We start from the raw sequence: 23,635 nt of genomic DNA, 5'->3' as shown, positions 1-23,635 counted from the left end.
CAGCTTTCAAGATTCTCTCTGTGTATAAATAGCGCAAATGGTTCAACACGCGAACAATATCCTTACTTCATTCACTATCATTGAAACGCTTAATTATGTCTAGCTTTACGCTAAGTTTAACATCCTTACGAGCTCTTTTAGGCTTTTCTGATATCTTAGAACTCATCTTGCTAACGGATGCACAAAATAAATCGACATAAAGCACAGATGCTCACAGGCACGTGTTTAAGCATGGTGGCTAGAATGCAGTTCTGGCAGAGGAGTTTGGCTGCTTGGAGCGCACACTGCCTTTATTCGCGTGCCGCCTTTTCTCACAACAGTGAAAACACCTTCTGTTAGCGAAAATAGGTAACTAATGTAGGTCTTTTGTAACAGCCAGGTGTCAAAGCAAACGTTCGGAAAACGGGGGGGGGGGGGGGGGGGCACCTGTACATCTGTCCTTCACCTTCCTCATTTTTCCCCACTAACTCAAGCTGTCATTCCTGCAGCATCTTCCAGTTTACTTTGGCCAACTCCTCTCTCATACCACTAAAATTTCCTTCACTTTTAATCAAATTTAACATTGTGATCCTCAGGGTTCCTTTACCTCAAGCTCTCCAATCGCCTCCTGTTCATGACATAACACCCAATCCAGTATAGCTGATACCTAGTAGGCTCAACAAATTCACCCGAGATCCATTACCAATGTGATTTTCCCAATCCATATTCCAATTTTATTTTTCTAGCTTTCAGAAGGCTTGTTCTCGTCAAGTGTCCAGGTGGAAGGAGAGATCCTATAATCGGGAACCATTCTCCACTAACACTGTTAATGCTCAAACAAAAACATTTTTTTTTCTTCTGTTTATGGTCAGAGATCAGAACACAAGGGCTATTTTTATACCACAATTCCTACTACATCTCTCACGTACATGAAAGTGTGTTTGCCAACTAAATGCTTACATAGCTAAGTGAACAGAACTCAACAAATAGAAGACAATCATCCTATTTATTTAAGGGCATAGATGTCAAAAATCAACTTTGTTTCATTTACAAATCCATTAATAAATGTTCTGCAGAAAAAAATCAAATTGTTCTTGAAATAGGTGCATAGGCAGGTTAATTGGAAACTTTAAGTCCTTAAGATGGTGTTTCTTGAAGATGGAATTTCAAATTCAGCATAACCACTGGTACTGAAATTCTTGTTTCCTCCTGTTGACCTGTAAAAGATCAGCAAAAACAAACATGATAGAGACAGTCACACACATGAATAGTAAAGCCACCCCTCTCCCCAGACTGTTTAACAGCATAAAATTTTAAGTGGTACCCTAGGATTATTTTTAGCCATCCAAAAAGCAGAAACTTCTCCTGTTAAATGTATGTTAGTTGCTGCTTTCGGAACTGAACTGCACTTTAACTGTAATTGTTCTAAATTGTATAGACTAAAATTTTCAAAGAATCATTTAAGTGCTTCATGCAGGGGTAAAACAGTATTGAATTTAACACTACTTACTAGGAGTGTTCTAGCCGATAGTGAGAAGAGCAGAACACAGTAACTGAACAAAGCAGCTAGCATTTTTTGAATGATCCGCCTTGATGAAGGGTCTCGGCCCAAAACGTCCACTGTTCACTCTTTTCCATAGATGCTACCTGGCCTGCCGAGTTCCTCTAGCATTTTGCACGTGCTGCTTAGATTTCCAGCATCTGCACATTTTCTTGTGTTTGTGATTTTTCCAATGATGCTGGTTAAGCTTCCAATTATAATTCAATTCCTTAAGTCCAGAAAAGACAAAAAGGTGCAACTCAGAGCCAAGAAACCTGCAGCAATTTCATCTTTAAACATCCCCAACCTACTCCCACAATATACCGCCTCTATCTCAATCACGAAAACCTAGGCCAGCCAGCACGCGAAAAAGAAAAGGTAGTTCCAACACCTATTTTTTGCCGCTGCCTGGAAGGAGACTCCTCCCCCACTCCCCAATTGCAAGGGTTTCCTCTGGGTGCCCCAGTCCCCCCCCCACTCCAAAGTACTGGCTGGTAGGTGAATTGGTCATTGCAAGTTGTCCTGTGATTAGGCTAGAGTTAAATTGGGGAACTGCTAGGCAGCACGGCTCAAAGGGCCAGAAGGGCCTATTCCACACTCTCAAATAAATAATATCTTGCTTTTGATACAACAGTCTCTGCTTCTGTTCACAATTATGCAGAGAATGCACACACCCACTGTGAGTGACTTGAGTGTGCTGACATTCAAGAAGTCCCTTTAAGTTACCCAAAATAATTCAACATCAATCAACCAAAAACCTAGTGAATATGAAGATATAAATTTACCTGCCTCTGGTTTTCCTCTTCTAATGATTGCTGTCTACAAGAAGTGTCAGCGCCATCTCTACCTCCTGAGGAGACTGAGGTCCTTTAACATCTGCTGGACAATGCTGAGGATGTTCTACGAGTCTGTGGTGGCCAGTACTATCATGTTTGCTGTTGTGTGCTGGGGCAGCAGACACCAACAGAATCAACAAACTCATTTGTAAGGCCAGTGATGTTATGGGGGCGGAACTGGACTCTCTGACGGTGGTGCCTGAAAAAAGGATGCTGTCCAAATGGCATGCCATCTTGGACAATGTCTCCCATCCACTCCATAATGTACTGGTTAGGCACAGGAGTTCATTCAGCCAGAGACTCATTCCACCGAGATGCAACACTGAGCATCATAGGAAGTCATTCAAACTTTACAACTCCTCCCTCAAAGTATCAGACACCCTGAGCCAATAGGCTGGTCCTGGACTTATTTCCACTTGGAATAATTTACTTATTATTAAATTATTTGTGGTTTTATATTGCTATATTTCTACACTATTTTTGGTTGGTGCAACTGTAACGAAACCCAATTTCCCTGGGAATCAATAAAGTACGTCTGTCTGTCAGACGGATTTGCTGATCTGAATGTGTGATCTGGAAGGAAATGTTAAATTCAATGTAGGGTGTCATTCAAAGGGAAAACATCAGCCATAGGTTTACTGACTGGAATCAGATTACATTCATCTTCTTTGCATCAGAAGTCTAAGATGTTTAAAAAAAAATCATCATGTCCAGTGAATGAATGGGGACAAATCAGAAACAGACTAGGTGATATGTTTGTAGATTTCTAGCTGGAGCTTGCCAGTTCAGCTGAAGTAAACAAATCACCTGGGGAAGAGTCCCTTCTATATTTGGAGAGCATGTTATCAGGGGAATCCTTGAAATGAAGTCTGCTGACTTACCCATCACTGCTTGGAGTTTAAAAACAGGATGCCAAGAAACCAATGCAGTTTATAAGAGTTCACAGTGAATAAGGACGGACAGTAATCACACCTGTTGTACAAATTCACCACTGCACTTCGGTTCACCAGTATGACATTGATGCAAGTTCGGTAGGCATGAACCCTTTTCTGACACTCAGTTTATAGAAGTTATGGGAGTTATTTGAGCAGGTACGGCAGTTAGCACTAATGCTGTTACTGTGCCAGTGATCCAGGTTCAATTCTGCTGCTGCCTGCAAGGAGTCTGTAGGTTTTCCCTGTGACCGTGTCAGTTTCCAATGCACAGGAGTTAGGAGGTCACATGGATACCAATGGGCATGTTGAGCTGTTACAATGCTGTGCCTCTAAAACAAAATGGCAAGACCCCCTCAACCAAGCGGAATGCACACTCTGAGTGGGAGAACCCAGAGCTTTCAGTGTCCCACTCAACAAGTGCAGGAAATATCTCCAGCTGCAGTAACTCAAATTCCAGAATTTGGAGCTGGAATCACCAGGGTGCATGCGAGGGGGTGAACATTAGGGGCAGCACATACAGCCTAATGCAAGCAGTCAGAGGGTGTGGCTGGCCACCGGACAGGCAAGACAATAAGAGCAGAATTGGGTCATTCTGCTCATTGATTCTGTTCCACTATTCTATCATGGCTAATTTATTATCCCTCTCAAACCCATTCTTCTGTCTTCTTACTGTAACCTTTGACACCATTAAGAACCTACGACAGCTGTAAATACGCTGTTGTAGAGATCACCACCACCCAAGGCCATGCTCTTTTCTCGCTGCTGCCATCAGGTAGAGAGTACAAGAGCCACAGGACTTGCACCACCAGGTTCAAGAACAGTTACTATCCCACAACCATCAAGGTCTTGAACAATAGGGAATAACTTACACTCACTTGCCCATCCATTAAGATGCTCTCACAACCAATGACCTCACGTTAAGGACTTTTTAAATCTTGTCATCTCAGGTCTTTGCTGTTTAGTGCCATTTATATATGCTTGCATTTGCACAGTTTGTTGTCTTCTGCACTCTTAATGATCTTTCGTTGATCCTATTATAGTTACTATTCTATAGATATGCTGAGTATGTATGCAGGAAGATGAATCTCGGGGTTGTTTGTGGTGACGTACATGTGTTTTGATAACATTTACTTTGAACTTTGAAATAAACCCATTGACTCAGCCTCCACAGCCTTCCCTGGCAATGAATTCCACCAAATCATCACCCTCTGACTAAAGAAATCCCTCAACTCTGTTCTAAAGGGATGTCTATTAATTCTGAGGTTGGCCCTCTGGGTCCTAAACTCCCTCACCATAGAAAACATCCTCTCCATGTCCACTCCATCTCGTAGTTTCAATATTCAATCGGTTTCAATGAGATCCCCCATTATTCTTCTAAACTACAGCAACTACAGGCTCAGAGCCATCAAATGCTTCTTGTACATTAACCCTTTCATTCCTATGAACTTCCTCTAGACTCTCTCCAATAACTAGTTCCTAAAGAGAACTCTGATAGGCCAATCAGATGGTTCACTGCTGCTCAGCGATAGAACATTAAAAAAATGTACAATTAAGAAACATTAAAAAATTAGAAACACTGGAGTCATGATGATGTCTGCTGGAGAGAGCCATTTATACACACGCTGTCCTCCATAATTCAGAGAGATTGAAGGATAAGGTTACAGGGTGACAAAACTTGACAGGAGCACTTGGAACTAATAACTAATCCCTACAGGCAGAAAACAGCACCTGCTCTTTCTGCACTGTTCTCCAGCAGTTTAAGGACCAAGTCCAGCTGGAATATAACCCACAAGTGCTCTTGAAAGTCGGGTATTAACCCTACCTGCCAACAGCCAAGCATTGCCATCCTGGTCCCCTTCATGATAGCTTAAGAAGCATATGGCTTCCCTCCCAGAGATGATAGGTATTTGTGCACTTGACTCTTGAAGGCTTGGACCCCATCGTTGCAGATGTTTCCAACCACAGCATCTGGAAGGCCTATTGCCAGCACATACTTTAAAAAAAAATCTAAGCGCAGGTCTGGTCAGTCTCACCAGAATACTTTCGTATTTGCATACTGCTAGGGTCAATAGCAGATAATGGAACCATGTTGGAGAGATAAAGGACTAACTGACACTGATAAAAGAGAAACAGAATTAAGAGTAACAAGGAAAAATATTTGAACATAGGGTGCGGCTGGATTGTACTGCCTGCAGGTTCTAATGCAGCCTTAACTATGCAAGATAAGTTTGCAAGGAACTAGCAGCTTTCTTTTGATAGAGATAACAGGCTGGATAGCCCACTGTACCATTGCCATTCTACTAGACCGAGAAATAACAAAGACTGCTTTGGAAAACAACCTTATTCACTCAACTGCAGTACTTGGCAAACGGGCAAAGAAAACAACACAGCCCCACCCCCCCCCCCCCATGAGATATCTGAGGTAATTGAACCTTCACCTCTTTCTCCCAAGAACTGCTGCCCAATCTACTGTTTGAATATTACCAGTGTTTTGCCTTTGTTTTCACTTCACCTGACAACTCTGGTAGGTAGTGTATCTGCAGACCTCAATGCAAATTAACCAACCTCTCCTCATACCACCCTCCCTATGAAGAGGTGCAGAATAACTATTTCCAACTCTGCCAAAAACCACAAAACAATTTACCCATCATCAGTGCATCCCTTCCTGCAGCTCGTTGCTATAGAAAGCTTCATAGGATTTAAACCCATAACCTGGGGGGAAAAAAAGAAATAAATTTAACAGATAGGGAGAAAGATCAATGTGGAAACAAATTCTGCAGGTTGACTGACTGGAATCAGACCCTGTTGTCTTCAGCTGCATCAGAAGTCTAACACGTGTAAAGAATCATCACATCCAGTCAGTGAATTGGGACAGAATGGGAAATAATTCACAATTACCCAAAATCAGGCTCTCTACAGGACTCATAACTGATCCCATTTCCTTCATCCCTCTCACAAATCTCAGCACTTATTCAAAGAAGCTTTCCTTTCTCTTCTGGTGAGAGGTAAAAAACTAGACTCAGTGAAATGGTTCAAATGTTGTTTCCTTCCTCTCATTTTCTTTCTGCCTAAGAGTACTTTTAACATCGACCATATTTGCCTTTGAACCATAGTCTGTTTTCAGTCACCCACCTCAACCTGGGAATTAAAAAGCTCTCCACTCCGAAGTTTACCCACAACCATACTGAGAAACAATTTTCACAGCGCATCTGAACTCTTATAACTAAACATTGTTTTACCTTTAATAAATACTTCTGCAATTTTCATAGTTGCTGGCAGATAGATTCACAGATGCAAATGCACAATCTGCAAGAAAATTAATATAAAATTTAACAGATAAGAGAGAAAGACCACCATGGAAACAAATTCTGCAGGTTGACTGACTAGAATCAGACCCTGTTGTCTTCAGCAACATCAGAAGTCTAACACGTGTAAAGAATCATCACATCCAGTCAGTGAATCGGGACAGAATGGGAAATAACTCACAACATCCAAAAACAGCCCCTCTACAGGACTCATAACTGATCCCATTTACCTCACCCGTAGATCTCATATCCACATATGGGGGGTGGGGAGGGGGAAGTTGCTTCCCCTTTCCTCCCAGTGAGGGAGAGGCCCAATGTCAACTGAGCATTTTTTTTTAAATACAGGTTGACCACCAATTTTCCAGCATCCTCAGTTCCTGAGCTTTGCCAGATTAAAAGAGGTCATACAGTAATAATGGCAAAAATGAATTTTGAACAGTTATGCAAAATAAGAATTTGAGTTTTTGGTAGCCCCACAGATATGTAATATGCTCTGGCTTCAGCTGCATCAGAAGTCTAACACGTGTAAAGAATCATCACATCCAGTCAGTGAATTGGGAAGAATGGGAAATAATAACGTATTATTGGTGATAATCCAGCCATTTTCCCGCAACATGCTACTGGGTAAATTTTTAAAACACCCTTCAAGGCCCCAAAGCATTTATCTTTTCTGATCAGCAGTGTTTTACATCTGTGAGTACCTACCTAAAATGGTAGCTCTGTCCTTACGATTGTTTGAATCCTGTGGGATCTTCGTCTTGTTCGAATCCTGTGGGATCTTCGTCTGCTGTTGCCAACATATTCCTAGGTATGCATCACCAGTACAATGCAGTTTCATCTGCATTATACACGTGCTCAGGACTGAGGTTTGTGTCAGCTACGAGCTTCACAAATTCGCCCACATACTCAGTACCTCCTTCATGGTCTCCACGCATCTTATGCATGGAAATTCCACGGCACTTCTTAAACCCTTGAAGCCACCCCTCACTTTTGTCACACGCATGTTCTAACACAGGTTCTTTATGGAACAGTTTCGCTTGGATCATTATCATACTGCCCAACAAGTCGACTCCACCACTCCGATTCTGGCGAAACCATTCAGTCTTCACTCGATCATGCGGAGTGCTCTTACCAACTTGCATAGTTTTTCTAGTGCTCATTTACTTCAGCAAATCACTGTTTGCATAGAATTGCAATTTTTCTCCTCCTTGGTGCTTTATATCATACACAGTTGATAAACCAATACCATAAAAGTCACACAGCTTAGGCACAGAAACACCACATTTCAACCTTCTCTTAGATCGATACGGACTGATGTTTACGTTTGACACCACCACTGGTACTTGCAATCATCTTAGAAGCCATAGCTAGGGCTAAATTTGCATCAATCAGCAAAAATGAGCACCAAACATTTGGACTACCACCACCAAGTGCAATGTAAATAATTCGGGCTCTCACAAGCAGACTGTGCAAGTTTCTTCCCACAAGCCATCAGACTCCTCAATACCGAGTCTAGACTGACATCTACATCATTTATTATTATATTGTAATTTGTCCTCTACTGTGCCTATTGTCTTGTTTATTAATTATATTGCCCTGCACTGTTTTGTGCACTTTGTACTCCTGTGCAGGTCTGTAGTCTAGTGTAGCTTTATGTTGTTTCATGTAGCACCAGGGTCCTGGAGGAACGTTGTTTCGTTTTTACTGTGTACTGTACCAGCAGTTTATGGTTGAAATGACAATAAACTTGAACAATAGCATGCTTTGTCAGTGAGTCTCGCTATAGATAGTGCCATTGTGCACTACACAGTGCCATCTGGTGGTTGCCCAGTAAGCATCATCTCATAATTTCATAATTAAAAGAGGGGCCAAACCATCGGTTCTGGAAAATCTGTACTCAACCTGTACTTTGCTTTGTACCATGGTCATTTGTCAGTCACTCATCATAAAATCAAGTGTGTAGGAACTCTCTGGTTCAACAGTTTATCCATCACATAGCATTAGAAACAATTTTCACCTCTTGCCCCAACTCTTTCATAAACATTTTAATTTACCTTTTATAAATGCTTTTCTACCTGTAGTTTTCATACTTGCTGTCCCATGTAAATTCACAATCTGGAAGAAAATTTATATATTCAACACCAGGAGAAATAACAGCAAAATAGTAGCACAGACAGACTGACTGGAATCAGACCCTGTTGTCTTCAGCTGCATCAGAAGTCTAACACGTGTAAAGAATCATCACATCCAGTCAGTGAATTGGGACAGAATGGGAAATAACTCACAAATATCCCAGAGCAGCCTCTCTCCAAAATTCACAACTGATCCAATCTCCCTCATCCCCTCACCTACAGATGATAACATTTAAATATTGGGGGGGGGGGTGGGGGAAGAAGATGCTTTCCTTTCTCTCCTGTGAAGAGCCCCAGTAAAGAGGCCCAATCACCACTGGTCCAAAGGATTCTCTCTTCCTCTCAGCCTGACCAACTAAGTTTAAAAAAAATTACAATGCTTTATTTTGTACCACAATCTCTTTTTTTGGATTCAGTCCAAAATTTCAAAGGGGAAAAGACTCTCCGCCTCAAAAGTTCACCCTCCACAAAAGCACTGGGAAATAATTTTCATCCTTACTAACAGAACATTTTAAATTTACCTTTTATAAATCCTTCTTCTCCTGTAGTTTTCATACTTGCTCGCCGATGTAAATGCACTACCTGGAAGAAAATTGATATATTGAATACAAGGAGAAACAACGGGGAAATACCAGACCGGGCAGACTGACTGGTATCAGACCCCGTTGTCTTCAGCAACATCAGAAGTCTAACACGTGTAAAGAATCATCACATCCAGTCAGTGAGTTGGGACAGAATGGGAAATAATTCACAAATACCCAAAACAACCCCTCGATAGAATTCAGAACCGATTCCAGCTACCTCCTGCCCTAACCATCGCAGCCCCTGTCTCTCAGGAGGGGACGGACGGGGAAGGCTGGCAAACGTTAACAAACCGGATGAGTATCTTGGGCCCAGCGCATAAAGGCAATCACAAAGCAGCAGCCCCACTCCACCCGCCAGGCCCGGGCCGCCGGCCTGATTACTATTGCTATTCCAACGCTGCATTAACGCGTACTGATCGATAAAAGAGCAAATCGCGGGCCCGATGCAAACGGATTCCCCCCCACTCACCCCGATTCCGCCCGTCCTCGGGTATAGAGCACTTTCATAGTGACGCACTTCCTGCCTCAGCCGGATGTACTTGTGCTTCAACCGCGCCTTCGCTAATTCAGATGAAAGGCCAGTTTACAGATGTGGAAAGTCACTGCTTCATAAGACCAGGATTAGGCCAAGAATGAAGAACAGGCCGAGGTTTGGCCACTTAAGCGCCGGGCCAGACGCGAGGGACCGCCGCTTGCTGCTCGGCGAACTTTACGCGTCTCTGCGCTGAACAACTTCTGACTTTTTATGGCGGTTGGCAGTCCAACTTAAAGGTGCATTACAGCCACGAACTGGAGTGTGGTGCAGAGAATTGAAAAAAACCCTTACTACCTTTTCCAAATCAAAACCAAATCACCCCAAATCCCCCTATTGATGCTAAGTAAGGAAAAACGATACTGTGCAGTAAATTAAAGTCACTACCGTAACTTAGTTTTTAAATGAATTACTATCAACCCCTAAAGATTGTAGTTAACCGGCATTTGATTTATTTCAACCGTATACGCTTCACATTGTAATAGTAAACGTTCAACTGTTTCATAATGATAAAACTTACACAACACACACAAAATGCTGGAGCAACTCAGCAGGCCAGGCAGCATCTATGGAAAAGAGCGTTTTAGGTCAAGATCCTGCATCAGGAGCAGCGATTCAAGAACAGCATCTTTCGCTCTGCCATTTGTTTCCTAAATCGGCATTGAACCCATGAACACTACCTCACTGTATTTCTGTTTTTGTACTATTTTTAATTTAACTAATATACATATACACATACTGTAATTGATTTACTTTTTTTCCATATTATCGTGTATTGTATTGCTGCTGCTAAATTAGCAAGTTTCACAACATATGCCAGTGATATTCTAGTGATATTTTCCAACAAGATATACTAATCCTTCCCTTGTTTTGCCTCCTTCCCCCACAAACCCAATAATTTTACATATTCTATAAAGGCTCACTTTATGTTTATTACCCCACGTCTTGCCATAATCCCCTAATTCTTAACCCTACCAACCCCTCAGCTTGTAATTTGCTAAATGGAAGGTCAATATTCACCTTTGAACTTTTAACAGCTTTTTTTATCCAATCAACCCACTCATTCCTCTATATACAGGGATCCACACGAAGCAAACACTTAAACCGATACTTTGAATATGAAATAATGTCTGATGAGCTACTCCTGGAATGACCTGTTTTAAGACTCATCAAAACTGAAAAGGAATGTGGAAAAACTTACAACTCTACAAGGAGAAATTTCCTCCACCCACTGGTAGCCCAAAATGATGGCAATCAATTCTGCTGTATATTCTGATAAATGGTAGGGAGGTCACTTCTTTATCATTACCTATAAGTCAGGCACAAAAACAACCACTTCAACATTCCCAGTTAAATTACCCTTTGATCCATACCGTAATATTTTTCTTAATATATGGATGAACCAACAGACCCTCAGGCATAACAGAATCCTTCGACTTTATTAAATTGTGTAACCTAAAATGAACTAAAGTAATTAGGAGGAAAAAGGTGGGGTTACAGATAAAATCACATGTTGCATAATCCAACAAACCCATATTCCCAGCACGTTAAGAACCCAGCCACCCAAAACTAAACACTTCTTGTGATATTCCCAATAGATCTCCAACATAGCTTTAACAGGATGATAATTTCTTCGCCCCCTCACTTTAATCCAATATGTTAATATCAACTTCAACCTCTCTGCACTGAGTGGGGTCTCCGTCTGCAACTAACGGTCTCCTGGATTGTGACTGGCTTCGTGGCTGTGAATTCACTTTCAGTAACTTCAGTTCTGAATGCTACTAGCTTACTGTCATTGTTTGCACTATTTGTTGGTTTTTTTTTGGAACACTGGGTGTTTGACAGTCTTTTTAAAAGAAATAGTTCCATTGGGTTATTTTTGTTTTGTGACTGCCTGTAAGGAGGCAAATCTCAAGATTGTATAGTATACATACTTTGACAACAAATGTTCTTTGAACTTTGAGTCTGCTCCACCATTCCATCAAAGCTGATTTATTATCCCTCTCAACCCCATTCTCCCCATTATCTTTGACACTCTGACTAATCAAGAACCAATCAACCTCAGTTGTAAATGTACCCAATGACCTGGTACATCCGTGGCATTGAATTCCACAGATTCACCACCCTCTGGCTAAAGAAATTCCTCCTTATCTCCGTACTAACTGAACATCTCTCTCGTCTGAAGCTGTGCCCTCTGGTCCTGGACCTCCCCAAATACAATAGAACCCATGAAAAATAACAGCACCAAGACCGACGAACACAAGGACAAATGAAGCATATAATACTGAGAACGTGCTGCAGAGTCCACAAGTTATGGAGCTGAGGTGCACGGAGCCATCCACGCCAGTCCAGGAGCCCGATGGCTGTTGGGTAACAACTATTCCTGGACCCAGTGGCGAGGGACTCAAAGCGACACGTACAAAAAGCTGGAGGAACTCAGCAAGTCGGGCAGCATCCTTGGAAACGAGCAGTCAACGTTTCAGGCCGAGACGGGACTCAAGACTCCTGCATCTCCCGCAGTAGGGTCCCACAGCAACTGTAAACTCAATGTGTTGAATCTTGAAGGTCAGTATGCAGGAAGCCTTCTTCATCACCCTATCTACCTGCAGCGCCACTTTCAGAGAATCATATTCTGGTATACTTGTATAGTTCTGCTTTTAGTACACTAAAATTGTTACATTTGCACGAGTTCCAGTTTGACGTGCAAGCCAGAAGGCCCTCTGAGTCAACTCAGAGTGATGATTTAGGGACTGACTGAAGTTTTTGACCAGAAAGACTTACTATTTCTTTCCTGCCACAGATGCTTCTCAACCTTCTGAAGAACTGTTGAATTCTAGCCGTTTGTAATGTAAAGTAGCCAGCAAGCTCCCCTCAACAGAAAGGTAATCATGATTAGTGAACCAAGATGATGATCAAGAGATGAGTATTGGACAAGGCTTTGGAAATAATCTTCAACAATGTTCTTAATAAATATTCCCAAAGTTCATCACGTGCAAAGTCTGATAAGTATACTTGAGTAGACAGTGGGTCAGTATGCCCATTCATTCCCTGACAAATTTATTTCCGTCCATGCTTATCAAATACATGATTATCACTACCAGCAAATATTTTATATTTTTACTCCTTAAATGTTTATTTAAAAAATGCCTCATATGATCTGTTACACAAATAAGAAGAAATTCTGCAACTGCTGGAAATCCAGAGCAACACACAGAAAATGAAGGTGAAGCATCAACAGAAGGAACAGTCGACAGTTCAGGCCGAGGTCTTTTATCAGGGCTGGAAAGAAGGGGGAAGAAGGGGGGAATGGCCTCATCAAGATTAAGGTGGGGGTGGGGAGAGGTCCCGGGTCAAATCCCGGACGAGCCAGAAGGTTATAGGTGAGATCAGGACTGTGTCGCAGAAACCAGTTCAAACCGTGACATTGAGTTTGCAGTTGGCCTCATCAAGAATGATGATGAGATAGGGTAGAGAGAGAAAGTGGAGTGATTGTGGATTGGTGTGAGAAGAACAACCCAAGCCTGAACGTGGAGAAGGCAAAGGAAATCACAGTGGACTTCAGGAAGGTGCTGACAAACCATCTCCCTCTGCAGATACACGGCTCCTCCGTAGGGAGAGTTCAGTGCACCAAGTTCGTGGGAGTTCACATCATGGACGACCTCACCTGCTCCATTAATATCACCTCCCTAACAAGGCAGCACAGCACCACCTTCACTGCCTATGAAGATTGAGGCAAGCAAGGCTCCCACCTTCCATCATAACTGCGTTTTATAGGAGCATCGTTGAGAGTGTCCAGACAAGTTGCATCTCCATCTGGTATGACAGCAATCAAGCATCGAACTAGAAGTCCCTACAAAGGTCTGTGAGAATAGCTGAGGGGATCATAGGGGTTTTCCTACCATCCACTGGGGACATTTATCAGGACCGCTGTGTAAGCTGGGTCCTTAGTAATACTGAGGATCCCACCCACCCATCCAGCATCCTCTTTGACTTTCTACCGTCAGGCAGGAGACTCCGATGCATAAAAGCAAGAATGGTCAGGATGGGAAACAGTTTCTACCCTCAGGCTGTTAGTCTTCTGAACTCCTGGCTACATCGCATTCCAAGTGTCACTGGTTAATCTGTTCTGTACTTTACGATATTTAATATTAATGCACTTTAGTTTGTTATTTGTGTGATTCACCTGTAGATTGTATCCTTACCTTCATAATTTATCACATGTTGTGTACTTTACACCCTTGTTAAAAGAAATGTTATCTCTATATACATTATATACATGTATGTAGTTAAATGACAATAAACTTCACTTCACTTGCTTGAGACCAGGCCCCAGCCTCACCTCTGGTCCTGACACCTTGCCTTTTCAATCCGGCCCAGCGTTTAAGTTGCCCAAATATCAGGTCGTTCCTCCCTCAAAGACCGGGGACCGATCGCTTCGATACGCTCTGGGCCTGGGTCCCAGCACTGCGATTCAGCCCAGTACTGACGTTGATCAAACCTCACTCTCAGTTCAGGTGGGCAGGCCTCGAATCTGCCTCTGTTCCACTGCACACACACTGAGGGTGAGGTGGTGAAGCTGGAAGCTCAGTGGGAGAAAGGGGTACCAGAGGAGGTGATGGGCAGCTAAGAAGGGGGGAGAGAGGAGCCAGAATTGGAAAAAGAAAAAGAGAGAAAGAAGAGGGAAATTACCAAAAGTTAGATAAGTTATTCTGTATTCATTGAGTAACGGTGTATTGCTCCAAGTTTCCTAATCTAGCCCAAACAAGTGCTGACCAAACTAATTCATTATAAGACCATAACACTTAGGAGCAGAATTAGGCCATTCAGTCCATCGAGTCCGCAGCACCATTCTATCATGGCTGATCCAGGATCCCACTCAAAGCCATATCCTTTGATACCCTGACCAATCAGGAAACAATCAACTCCCACCTTAAATATACCCACAGATTTGGCCTCCACCACAGTCTGTGGCAGAGAACTCCACAGATTTACAACTCTCTGGCTAAAAGAAAAATTCTTCTTACCTCTGTTCTAAAGGGTCACCCCTCAATTTTGAGGCTGTGCCCTCTAGTTCTGGATACCTCCACCAGAGGAAACATCCTCTTCACATCCACCCTATCTAGTCCTTTCAACATTCAGCAGGTTTCAATGAGATTCCTTGCCCCTCCCCCCACATTTGTCTAAATTCCAGTGAGTACTGGCCAAAAGCTCCTTATATGTTAACCCCTTCATTCCTGGAATCATCCTCATGAACCTCCTCTGGACTCTCTCCAATGACAACACATCCTTTCTGAGATATGGAGCCCAAAAACTGCTGACAATATTCTTTAAGTGCGGCCTGACTAGTATCTTATAAAGGTTCAGCACTATCGCTTAGCTTTTATATTCTATTCCCCTTGAAATAAATGCCAACATTGTATTTGTCTTCTTTTCCACAGACTCAACCTGTAAATTAACCTTTTGCGAGATTTGTGCAAGGAGTTCCAAGTCCCTCTGCACCTCCGATGTTTGAATTTTCTCCCTATTTAGATAATAGTCCACACTATCGTTCCTTTTACCAAAAACACATTGTCATACATTTCCCAACACTGTATTCCATCTGCCACTTCTTTGTCCATTCTTCCAGTTTATCTAAATCCTACTGCAATCACATTGTTTCCTCAGCACTTCCTACCCACCCTTCCACCTATCTTCGTATCATCCACAAGCTTTGCCACATAGCAATCAATTCCATTATCTAAATAATTGACAAACAGTGTGAAAAACAACGGTTCCAATCCTGATCCCTGAGGAACACCACTAGTCATCGGCAGGCAACAAGGCCCCTTTTATTCCCAGTCGCTGCTTCCTGCCTGTCAGCCATTCCTCTACCCATCTCTTGTTAAACAGCCGCATGTGTGGCACCTTATCAAACGCCTTCTGAAAATCCAAGCAAATTACATCCACTGTCTCACCTTTGTTCATCCTGCTTGTTACGTCCTCGAGAAACTCCTATAAATGAAAACAAAATACCTCTTCACCCGGCTTCATCGGAACAGCCATAAAACCTGAAGGCAGGAAGGTCGGATAAATACAGTAATGAAGCTCAGTCTCCTTTTGAGATATTTGGAAGTAGTTTCTATCAGGAACTTGCTGATATTCCTTAGAAACTTACATGTTCCAAGCAAATCACTTCTCGCTCTCCTTACATGCGGTCTCTTGAGTCTCCCAATAAAGAACGGGCGAGAAGTCCCCATGGGCAGATAGGGCGAGGTGACAATCGGTTTAACCATTGATACTGTGGATGTAATTGGTTGAGGGATTGACTGTCCTGCCTCCTGCTCCATTTACGGGAGCATAAAGTTAAGCGACTCGTGCCCCCTGTTGCAATACTGATCCAACCATCTGAAGTGGAGCAACACGCACACACAGCGCCGGGGGGAACAGCTCCATTCCCTCAGTGCTGCACGTTCGTACCGACCAGAGCGACTCCCAGCTTCATGCCTTTTCGCGGCCCCGCTCCTTCTTATGATTGATACTTATAACCTCGCCCCTCCTCGTGATTGGCTCGTATTATGTTTGACCTTTGTGAGTGACGTTTTCGAATCCCGCCCCCTACGCGCAGCGTGATTGACGAGAACCTTGTCTCGCCCCCTTCAGAGACGCTAGAGCGCCATTGGACCGCCTCGGATGATTGACGAGAACCTTGTCTCGCCCCCTTCAGAGACGCTAGAGCGCCATTGGACCGCCTCGGATGATTGACGAGAACCTTGTCTCGCCCCCTTCAGAGACGCTAGACCGCCATTGGACCGCCTCGGATGATTGACGCCCCCGCTCCCGCCCCCTCCCGACCGACCGACGGAGGCGTCGGCGAGCTTCAGTCTTCAGGTAACGGCGCGGTCATGGCCGGCTCACGGGGGCTCACACACTCGCTGCAGTTCACGGCTCTCTTGGTGTTGGCGGGACTGTGCGGCTGGCCCGGGAAGGTGAGTTGGAGCTGGGGATCGGAGCCCACAAGGCCCGCCGGCTCGGGAGAGCGGCTGGGCCCGAATCTTGTACCCTGGTGAGGTCGGTGTGGCCCGGGGCCTGGTCTGAGCGGCCTCCTGGAGACAGCCGGCTGCAGTGAGCGGGAAATCTTCTGTTTATCATTTCACACCACTAATACTGGCCTTCATCTGATGAGTAAAGCTTAGAAAGGCAGCTGTCAGGCTGATCCGAATCGTCTCTGCGACAGGTGGGATAGGCCGTGCCAGCGGCTGTGGAGGGTTAACGCACTTTAGCAGACACTTACCGTTCTTCCGTCGTGAAACTTAACATCTGGTTCTCCAATTTTTAATTCTCCTGGCGGCAGAACGTTTGTTGTATTAAGCGGATGGGCTGTCTTGAACGAAACAAAATGCTGGAGGAACTCAGCGGATCAAGTTCAAGTTTATTGTAGTGGGTATACAGACACAACATAAATACCATGAAAATGAACTTTTCTTGCATCATCAGCGCAATGTATTATAGATACGACAATTTTAAGTTATGTACAATTCACATGACAGAACAAAAGAGCATAGTTGATGTTTCAGGTCGAGAGCCTTTTTCAAAACTTATTCCTTTGCCTTCACAGATGCTGCTTGACCTGCAGAGTTCCTCCCATCCACCCATCTTTCCCTTCACCCAGTTTCACCCATCATCTGCCAGCTTGACCCACCCTCCACCTTCTTATTCTGTTTTCTGCTCCCTTCCTTTCCTGAAGAAGGGTCTCCGCTTGAAACATTGACTGTTTCTCTCCATAGATGCTGCCTGACTTACTGAGTTCTTCCAACATTTTTGTATCTCTTGTGTCCATGAGCAGTTTCTTTTCATTGCACCATATTCCAGCATTTGCATCTATCAGGCTACCAGTAATCTTTTAGAAGTTTTCTTATGAATACTAGGGACAGAATTCCAACAAACTGACTCAATAGAAGTTTATAGTAAAGTCTGGTTTGTGTGTAGGTTGATAAGAGAGCTTGTTGGTTCTATCAGAATCAGATTTATGTTATGAAATTTGTTGTTTTTTGGCAGTGCAGTTGTAAGACATGGTAATAAAAACTAAATTACAATAAAAATTGTATATAAAAAAATTAGGTAGCGTAGGAAGAAAGTAAAAGAAGGTAGTGTTATGGGTTCATTGTCCCTTCAGAAATCCGATGGCAGAGGGGAAGAAGCTGTTCCTTAAACATTGTGTCTTCAGGCTTCTGTATCTCCTTGATGGTAGCAATGAGAATGAATGTTGCCTTTTTGAGGCTTTGACATTTGAAGATGTCTTTGATGTTGGGGAGGCTTGTGTCCATGATGGAGCTGGGTAAGTTTACAACTTTCTGCAGCTTATTCCGATCCTTTGCATCTCCACACTAGATGTTGATGCAACCAGTTAGAATGTTCTCCATAGTACATCTGCTGGAATTTGGGAGTGTCTGTGGTGGCATACCAATTACTTGAAACTGCTGCTTATTTAGGGGAGCATTGAAGGGTCTCCACCTCTGACAGAGTTCAGTGCTTCCTTCGTTGTGTCAGTAGCTTCCTCTTGGTTTTCACTACTGTCAGTCATGCAAGTACCGAGTGAAGAATCAGGAATACTGTTGCACTCAGATGTAGAAGGATTCTTCTTTGCTGTTTCTGTTGCAATTTTGTTTTACCAGTCAGTGTTGTTAGCCCTGAGCTGAACCCCTGAACCTGAAGGACTGGTGGACTACTCTTAGTCTGGCTTCTACCTTTTGACCTGTTTGGGATGGGTGACCCTATCAAGAGCCAAACTCTCTAGCCAACATAGCTCTCCAGATCACTGAGGCACACAAGCCTTCAAACCCTACTGGTCTTGGAGGACCAATTACTTGAACTTCAGTCTACTAGCCCTGTCACGTCACTGTACTGTAGACACTCTAAGCTACTTTTTATAATGCTGTTTACATTGTAAATGCATACTGGTATACTTCTATGAACATTTTAATTTCATAACTGTCTTTTAACCTCATTTTATTACTTTTTTATTTAATTTTGTTATGATTTGTTATTCTTTATACAGTATTTGTTGAAAGTTTTTTTTATTGCACGTTTGCACCCAGACCAACACACCACAGCAAATTCCTTGTTCATTCAATAGGTGCCGTGTTGTATGACGTGGGCGATCGTGACCATGATTGTTCTTGGCAAATTTCTCTACAGAAGTGGTTTGCCATTGCCGCCTTCTAGGCAGTGTCTCTACAAGACAGTGACCCCAGCATTTTCAGTACTCTGCCTGGTGTTGTGGTTGCATAACCAGGACTTGTGATATGCACCAGATGCTCATACGACCATCAACATCCTCCCATGGCTTCACGTGACCCTGATTGGGGTGGGTGGGGGGGTTAGCAGAGGGAAAGAGAGGCTTACACCTCCTGTAGTAGAGATATATCTCCACCCCACCACCCTTCGTAACTTCTAATACGTGTAAGCAAACAAAGATGATCCTTGATAGTGGAGTTTGCAGAGGACTATAGTATTACTGGAACAATACTGACACACACCTAATGTAGGGAAAATGTTGGCCAAGAGTTCATGATGCTATCAAGCTTAATGGGTGTGTTACAGTTGCTGTGCATGTTAACTATGTACTGTCAAATGGGTTGAGTGAATTCAATGCTGCTTTGGCTTAATGCTGATGTTTTAAATTGTAAGCTGGTCAGTCTTGATTCATTGGATGTACAAACCACAAAACAGCGCAGGAAGACAAAAGGGTTGTCCAAGGAATGGAAGAGATGGTATGCTTGCAGAGAATATTAAAACTGGTTCAAGATTCTTGAAAACAAATGTACTTTTATTATAAGTCAAAATCAAGGACATTGATAACAAAGAAGTGGCAGACCAGTTAAATACATTGGTTCTGTTTTCACAAAGCAAGGTATGTATAACCTTAGAAATATTGGACGGGGAGAGTTCTAATTTGAGGAAGGAACTGATATTGATATAATTAAAGCCTGTTAAGGCTGGCCCTCTATTGGAAACAAAGTGTCTAGTGCAGGAGTTCCCAACCATTAATCAAGGAGTCAGTGGACCCAGGTTGAGAACCCCTAGTTTAGTGAGTGGAAGGAACTGAATAAAATAGCCATTAGGAGGGAAATGGAATTAACACAACAAATACCAGGGCGTACCAGACTACTTAAGAAACTGGCTCCACAATAGATGTTTTGCAATTTATAGTGTGATAGTCTGTGCAGTAGACCCAGTGAAGTGGAGGGGAGCTAATGTAACCGTGCTGTTTAAATAAATAAAAAAGTGGTATAGGGAAATAGAATTGTTATCTGGCTAGTTGGATTGATGTTGGTGGCTCAAGAGACTGCAGATATTGGAGTCTGGAGCAACAGACAAGATGTTGGGTGGATCAAGTGGATCAGGCAATATCTGTGGAAAGAAATGTTGACTGTTCATTTCCCTGCACAGAAGCTACCTGAGTTCCACCAGCAATTTGTTGAGCCTGACATTGTAGTGTAGGGTTTGTTATAAATAATGTAGTAGCATGGTGTTAGGAAAAGAGCTCAGAATTGGACAAGCCTGAGAAAAGCTGGCTTTTTTTTTGAGAATGACGGTGAACTAGTATACTTGCTCTTTCAGAAGGCCAAGATTCCACATAAGTGAGTAGAGTACAAAATTAAAGCATTTGGGGTTGAGGGTAAAATACTGAGGTGAATAGTTGGCTGACGGGAAACAGAAGGAGTGAATAGGTCTTTTTCTTCTGAGTGCCAGGCAGTAACTGGTTGGGTATCACAGGGATCAATGCTAGAAACCCAGCTGTTCAAAGGATTCTTAGGTGCATTTATTGTCAAAATATGTATAAATTACACAACCTTGAGATTTGTCTGCTTACAGGCAGCCACAAAGCAAGAAACCCAAAAGAACCTAATTAAAAGAAAAATATCCACTGTGCAGGGGAAGAGAAAAAAAATATATAAGTCATGCAAACAATAGAAGCAAGCACCAGCATTCCAAACCAAGTTGAGTTCAGAGACCCAAATCCCTGGAGTAGGCCCAAAGCCCCAGTCTCAGTTCATCACCTCGAAGCTCACAGACATGAAGCGTGAAGCAGTCTCACAGCCTCAGTACTGCAGAGAGAGGAGTGAACATCACAGGAGAGTGAGAGTAATCAGCCTGACGGTCTCCTCCAGTCCTGACACCCTGCCTTTCCAGTCTATGTGCCAGCATTTATATTCTCCAATCACCAGGTCATGCCCTGTACTAGGACGTGGGCCCCACCACAGTGATATGCTGTGGGCCTAGACCTCGCTGTCCAACCCAAAACCATCTTTGAACTCCCCACTTAGAGCGATCCAACCTCATGGCCAGTTTAAGTGGACAGGCAATATATATTCATAGAATATACACAGTTCGCAAAATGTTAACAATTCCATTGAGAGAATGAAACAGAGCTGGGTGGGAGCATGAGCTATGGGAAGGCTGTGGAGGAGCTCCAGTGTGATGTGGACTGCTTGAGGAAATGGGCAAAACCAAGGCAGATGAAGATGAAGATAATTGAGATTATTTACTTGGTAAAAAGAGGAAAGCAGCTTTTTTCCTGAGCTGCAATAGATGGCAAAAGGGGTGGGCGCAGCAAGGAAAGTAAACATGCAGGTGAGGCAGGAGGTTAAAAAGCAAGTGATTTGTTGGCCTTCATAGAGATGGGATTGGAGTACGATAGCAGGAGCATCTTACTCTAATTATTATTCAGTGAGACCTCACCTTGAGTGTTGTACATAGTTATGGTACTGGCTCTGTAGGGATTGCATTTGAAATTCAACAGACTGACGGATGATTGTACAACACAAAGTGTCACAGTAACTAGAGAGAGTACAATGCTTTACAGAACCAGTAAGATCAGGGTTCAGTTCTTGCCACAGTCTGTAAGGAGTCTGTGTATTCTCCTTGTGACCACGTGGTTGTCCTCTGATGCTCTGATTTCCCTCCACAGTCCAAAGGTGTACAGATTAGGTTTAGTGAGTTGTAAGCATGCTGTGTTGGTACCAGAAGTCTGGTGACATTTGCGGGCTGCCCCCAGCACATCCTCGTTGATTTGATTAGATGCAAATAGCGCAGTTCACTTTGTTTTGATGTACAAATGACATCTAAAGCAAATCTTTCTAATCTGTTTTTCTGTCATACTGATTGGAAAAAAATGTTGTTAATTTTTCATTAAACAGGCACTGGCCTGGTAGTTGAACAGTATAATTTCTCTGGACTAGAAAAACCCAGGATCAATTCTAATCTGATTTTGTTTACTGTTCCTATCTGGGATAATGAGGAGAATTTGAGGGATTTTATCTTGAAGAAAGGGGGAAAAAAACAACTACCCCGTGAATCCTTGTGGGAATATTATCAGCAAGAGTCCTTAGTTGAATACCCTTTTTCCATTTGCTAAACGACACAATGAATGATTGTGGTAATAATGCCACTAATTGATCAATATGTCACCAGGGAAAGGAGATAGCTGAGAAAGGTGATGGATAGAGAGGAAAAAAAATCACTTCTTTCATTGGTCTACAAGTGTTGCATTTCATCTCACAGTGTGAGGATTATCCCATTGTTTCTATACTTCCTTTTTGAGAATGCAGGCAGGCAGGCAAATAACACAATGTAGTCTGCTATTCATTTGGATGGAAGACTGATATACGATTACTTCACCTTTTATATGTGTGTTTGAGTAGAGCTTTGGTCCACTTTCTAACTGCATAACCAAAACTAAGGGCATGCATGTTTTATTGTTCGAAATGTTTTTGCATCTGTGTCACAGCTGTTGAGGCAGTCAACTGGACTCTTTTGGAACTATTGTTGCTTAATATTAAATTTTCTGATTGTACTGCTGGTCTGTTATGTTGGCCCTTTGAAGGTTGAGCAGTATCAACTTAGGTACCTTAAAAATAGAAAGCTCTTTGCATTGTATGATTATCCTTGCCAGATTTAAATGTTCAGCACTAATTAAAGTAAAGTCATACAGCACAGAAATGGGCCATACAGCCCACTATGTCTGTGCTTACCTATATCAATCTCATTTGCCAGCACACAGTGGCACAGTGGTATAACAGTCAGCATAACGCTTTACAGCACCAACGACCCAGGTTCAATTAGACTGCTGCCTGTGAGAAGTTCACATGTTCTCCTCATGACCACATGGCTTTTCCCATGATGTGTATAGATACACGTAGCTAGGGTGCCCAAGACTTTTGCACAGTACTGTATTTATCAACATGGAGCAGAAAGCAAGTTTGTAGATCTGACAGGAGCAAAGGATGTTGGGAATGGTGAGGGTGGAGTGCTGCAGGATGGGTGAGGGATAGATGGCAGAGGAGGAATAAATATACCTAAGACCTTTGCACAGTACTATAAGAGTTAGGGTTAGTAAGTTGTGGGCATGCTATGTCGACGCTGGATGTATGGCAACATTTGTGGGCTGCCCCCAGTACATTCTTGGACTGTGTTAGTCATATTCAGTAAACAGTGAAATAGGTTTTGATGAACATGTGACAAGTAAAGCTAATTTTGTAAAGCTAACATGTAACAAGTTGTGCCTTGCATATTCAAGTGCTTATCCAGATGCTTTAGCAGGATTACTAGGATAAGCGGTAAAAAATCTTCATTGTTAATGTTGGTGAAAGTTAATTGAAAATTAGAAGATTACGGATGCTGAAAATATGAGAAAAATTGGGTCCGGCAATATCCACAAAAAAAGGAAGTTTTTTTTAGGTTGAATGTCCTTTATCAGAATGTAGACACAGTGTTCTCCCTGAAGGATCTTTGACTGATTTGCTAATTCTTC

The 23,635-nt window shown here is 42.8% G+C and overlaps 1 protein-coding gene and 1 long non-coding RNA gene across 7 annotated transcripts in view; one reads left to right on the top strand and one right to left on the bottom strand.

Moving 5' to 3' along the window:
- Positions 1-966: 966 nt before the first annotated feature.
- On the bottom strand, positions 967-16,334 carry LOC132379918 (uncharacterized). 6 transcript variants are annotated; one of them, XR_009507566.1, is made up of 10 exons: positions 15,798-16,334; positions 14,183-14,466; positions 11,045-12,713; positions 10,364-10,409; positions 9,249-9,309; positions 8,650-8,710; positions 6,530-6,596; positions 5,935-6,002; positions 1,490-1,748; positions 967-1,196 (listed from the first exon to the last, which is right to left on the bottom strand). It is a non-coding gene; the product is annotated as an uncharacterized LOC132379918 (long non-coding RNA). The 6 variants fall into 6 exon arrangements; XR_009507567.1 differs by lacking the exon at positions 14,183-14,466; XR_009507568.1 differs by lacking the exons at positions 10,364-10,409; positions 11,045-12,713 and having other exon boundaries at positions 15,798-16,315.
- A 340-nt stretch (positions 16,335-16,674) lies between these two features.
- LOC132379917 (serine/threonine-protein kinase/endoribonuclease IRE1-like) overlaps positions 16,675-23,635 on the top strand; it is a 109,389-nt gene continuing 102,428 nt past the window's right edge. The window contains exon 1 of the mRNA XM_059948268.1: positions 16,675-16,808. Within this exon, the coding sequence (XP_059804251.1) occupies positions 16,725-16,808 (84 nt within the window). The 5' untranslated portion in view covers positions 16,675-16,724. The remainder of the gene's footprint in view (positions 16,809-23,635) is intronic.

The sequence above is a fragment of the Hypanus sabinus genome, chromosome 23 (assembly GCF_030144855.1).
Source record: "Hypanus sabinus isolate sHypSab1 chromosome 23, sHypSab1.hap1, whole genome shotgun sequence".
NCBI classification, from domain to species: Eukaryota; Metazoa; Chordata; class Chondrichthyes; order Myliobatiformes; family Dasyatidae; genus Hypanus; species Hypanus sabinus.
The sequence above is the reverse complement of the archived record's forward strand: the minus strand, read 5'-3'. Positions and strand labels throughout refer to the sequence as shown.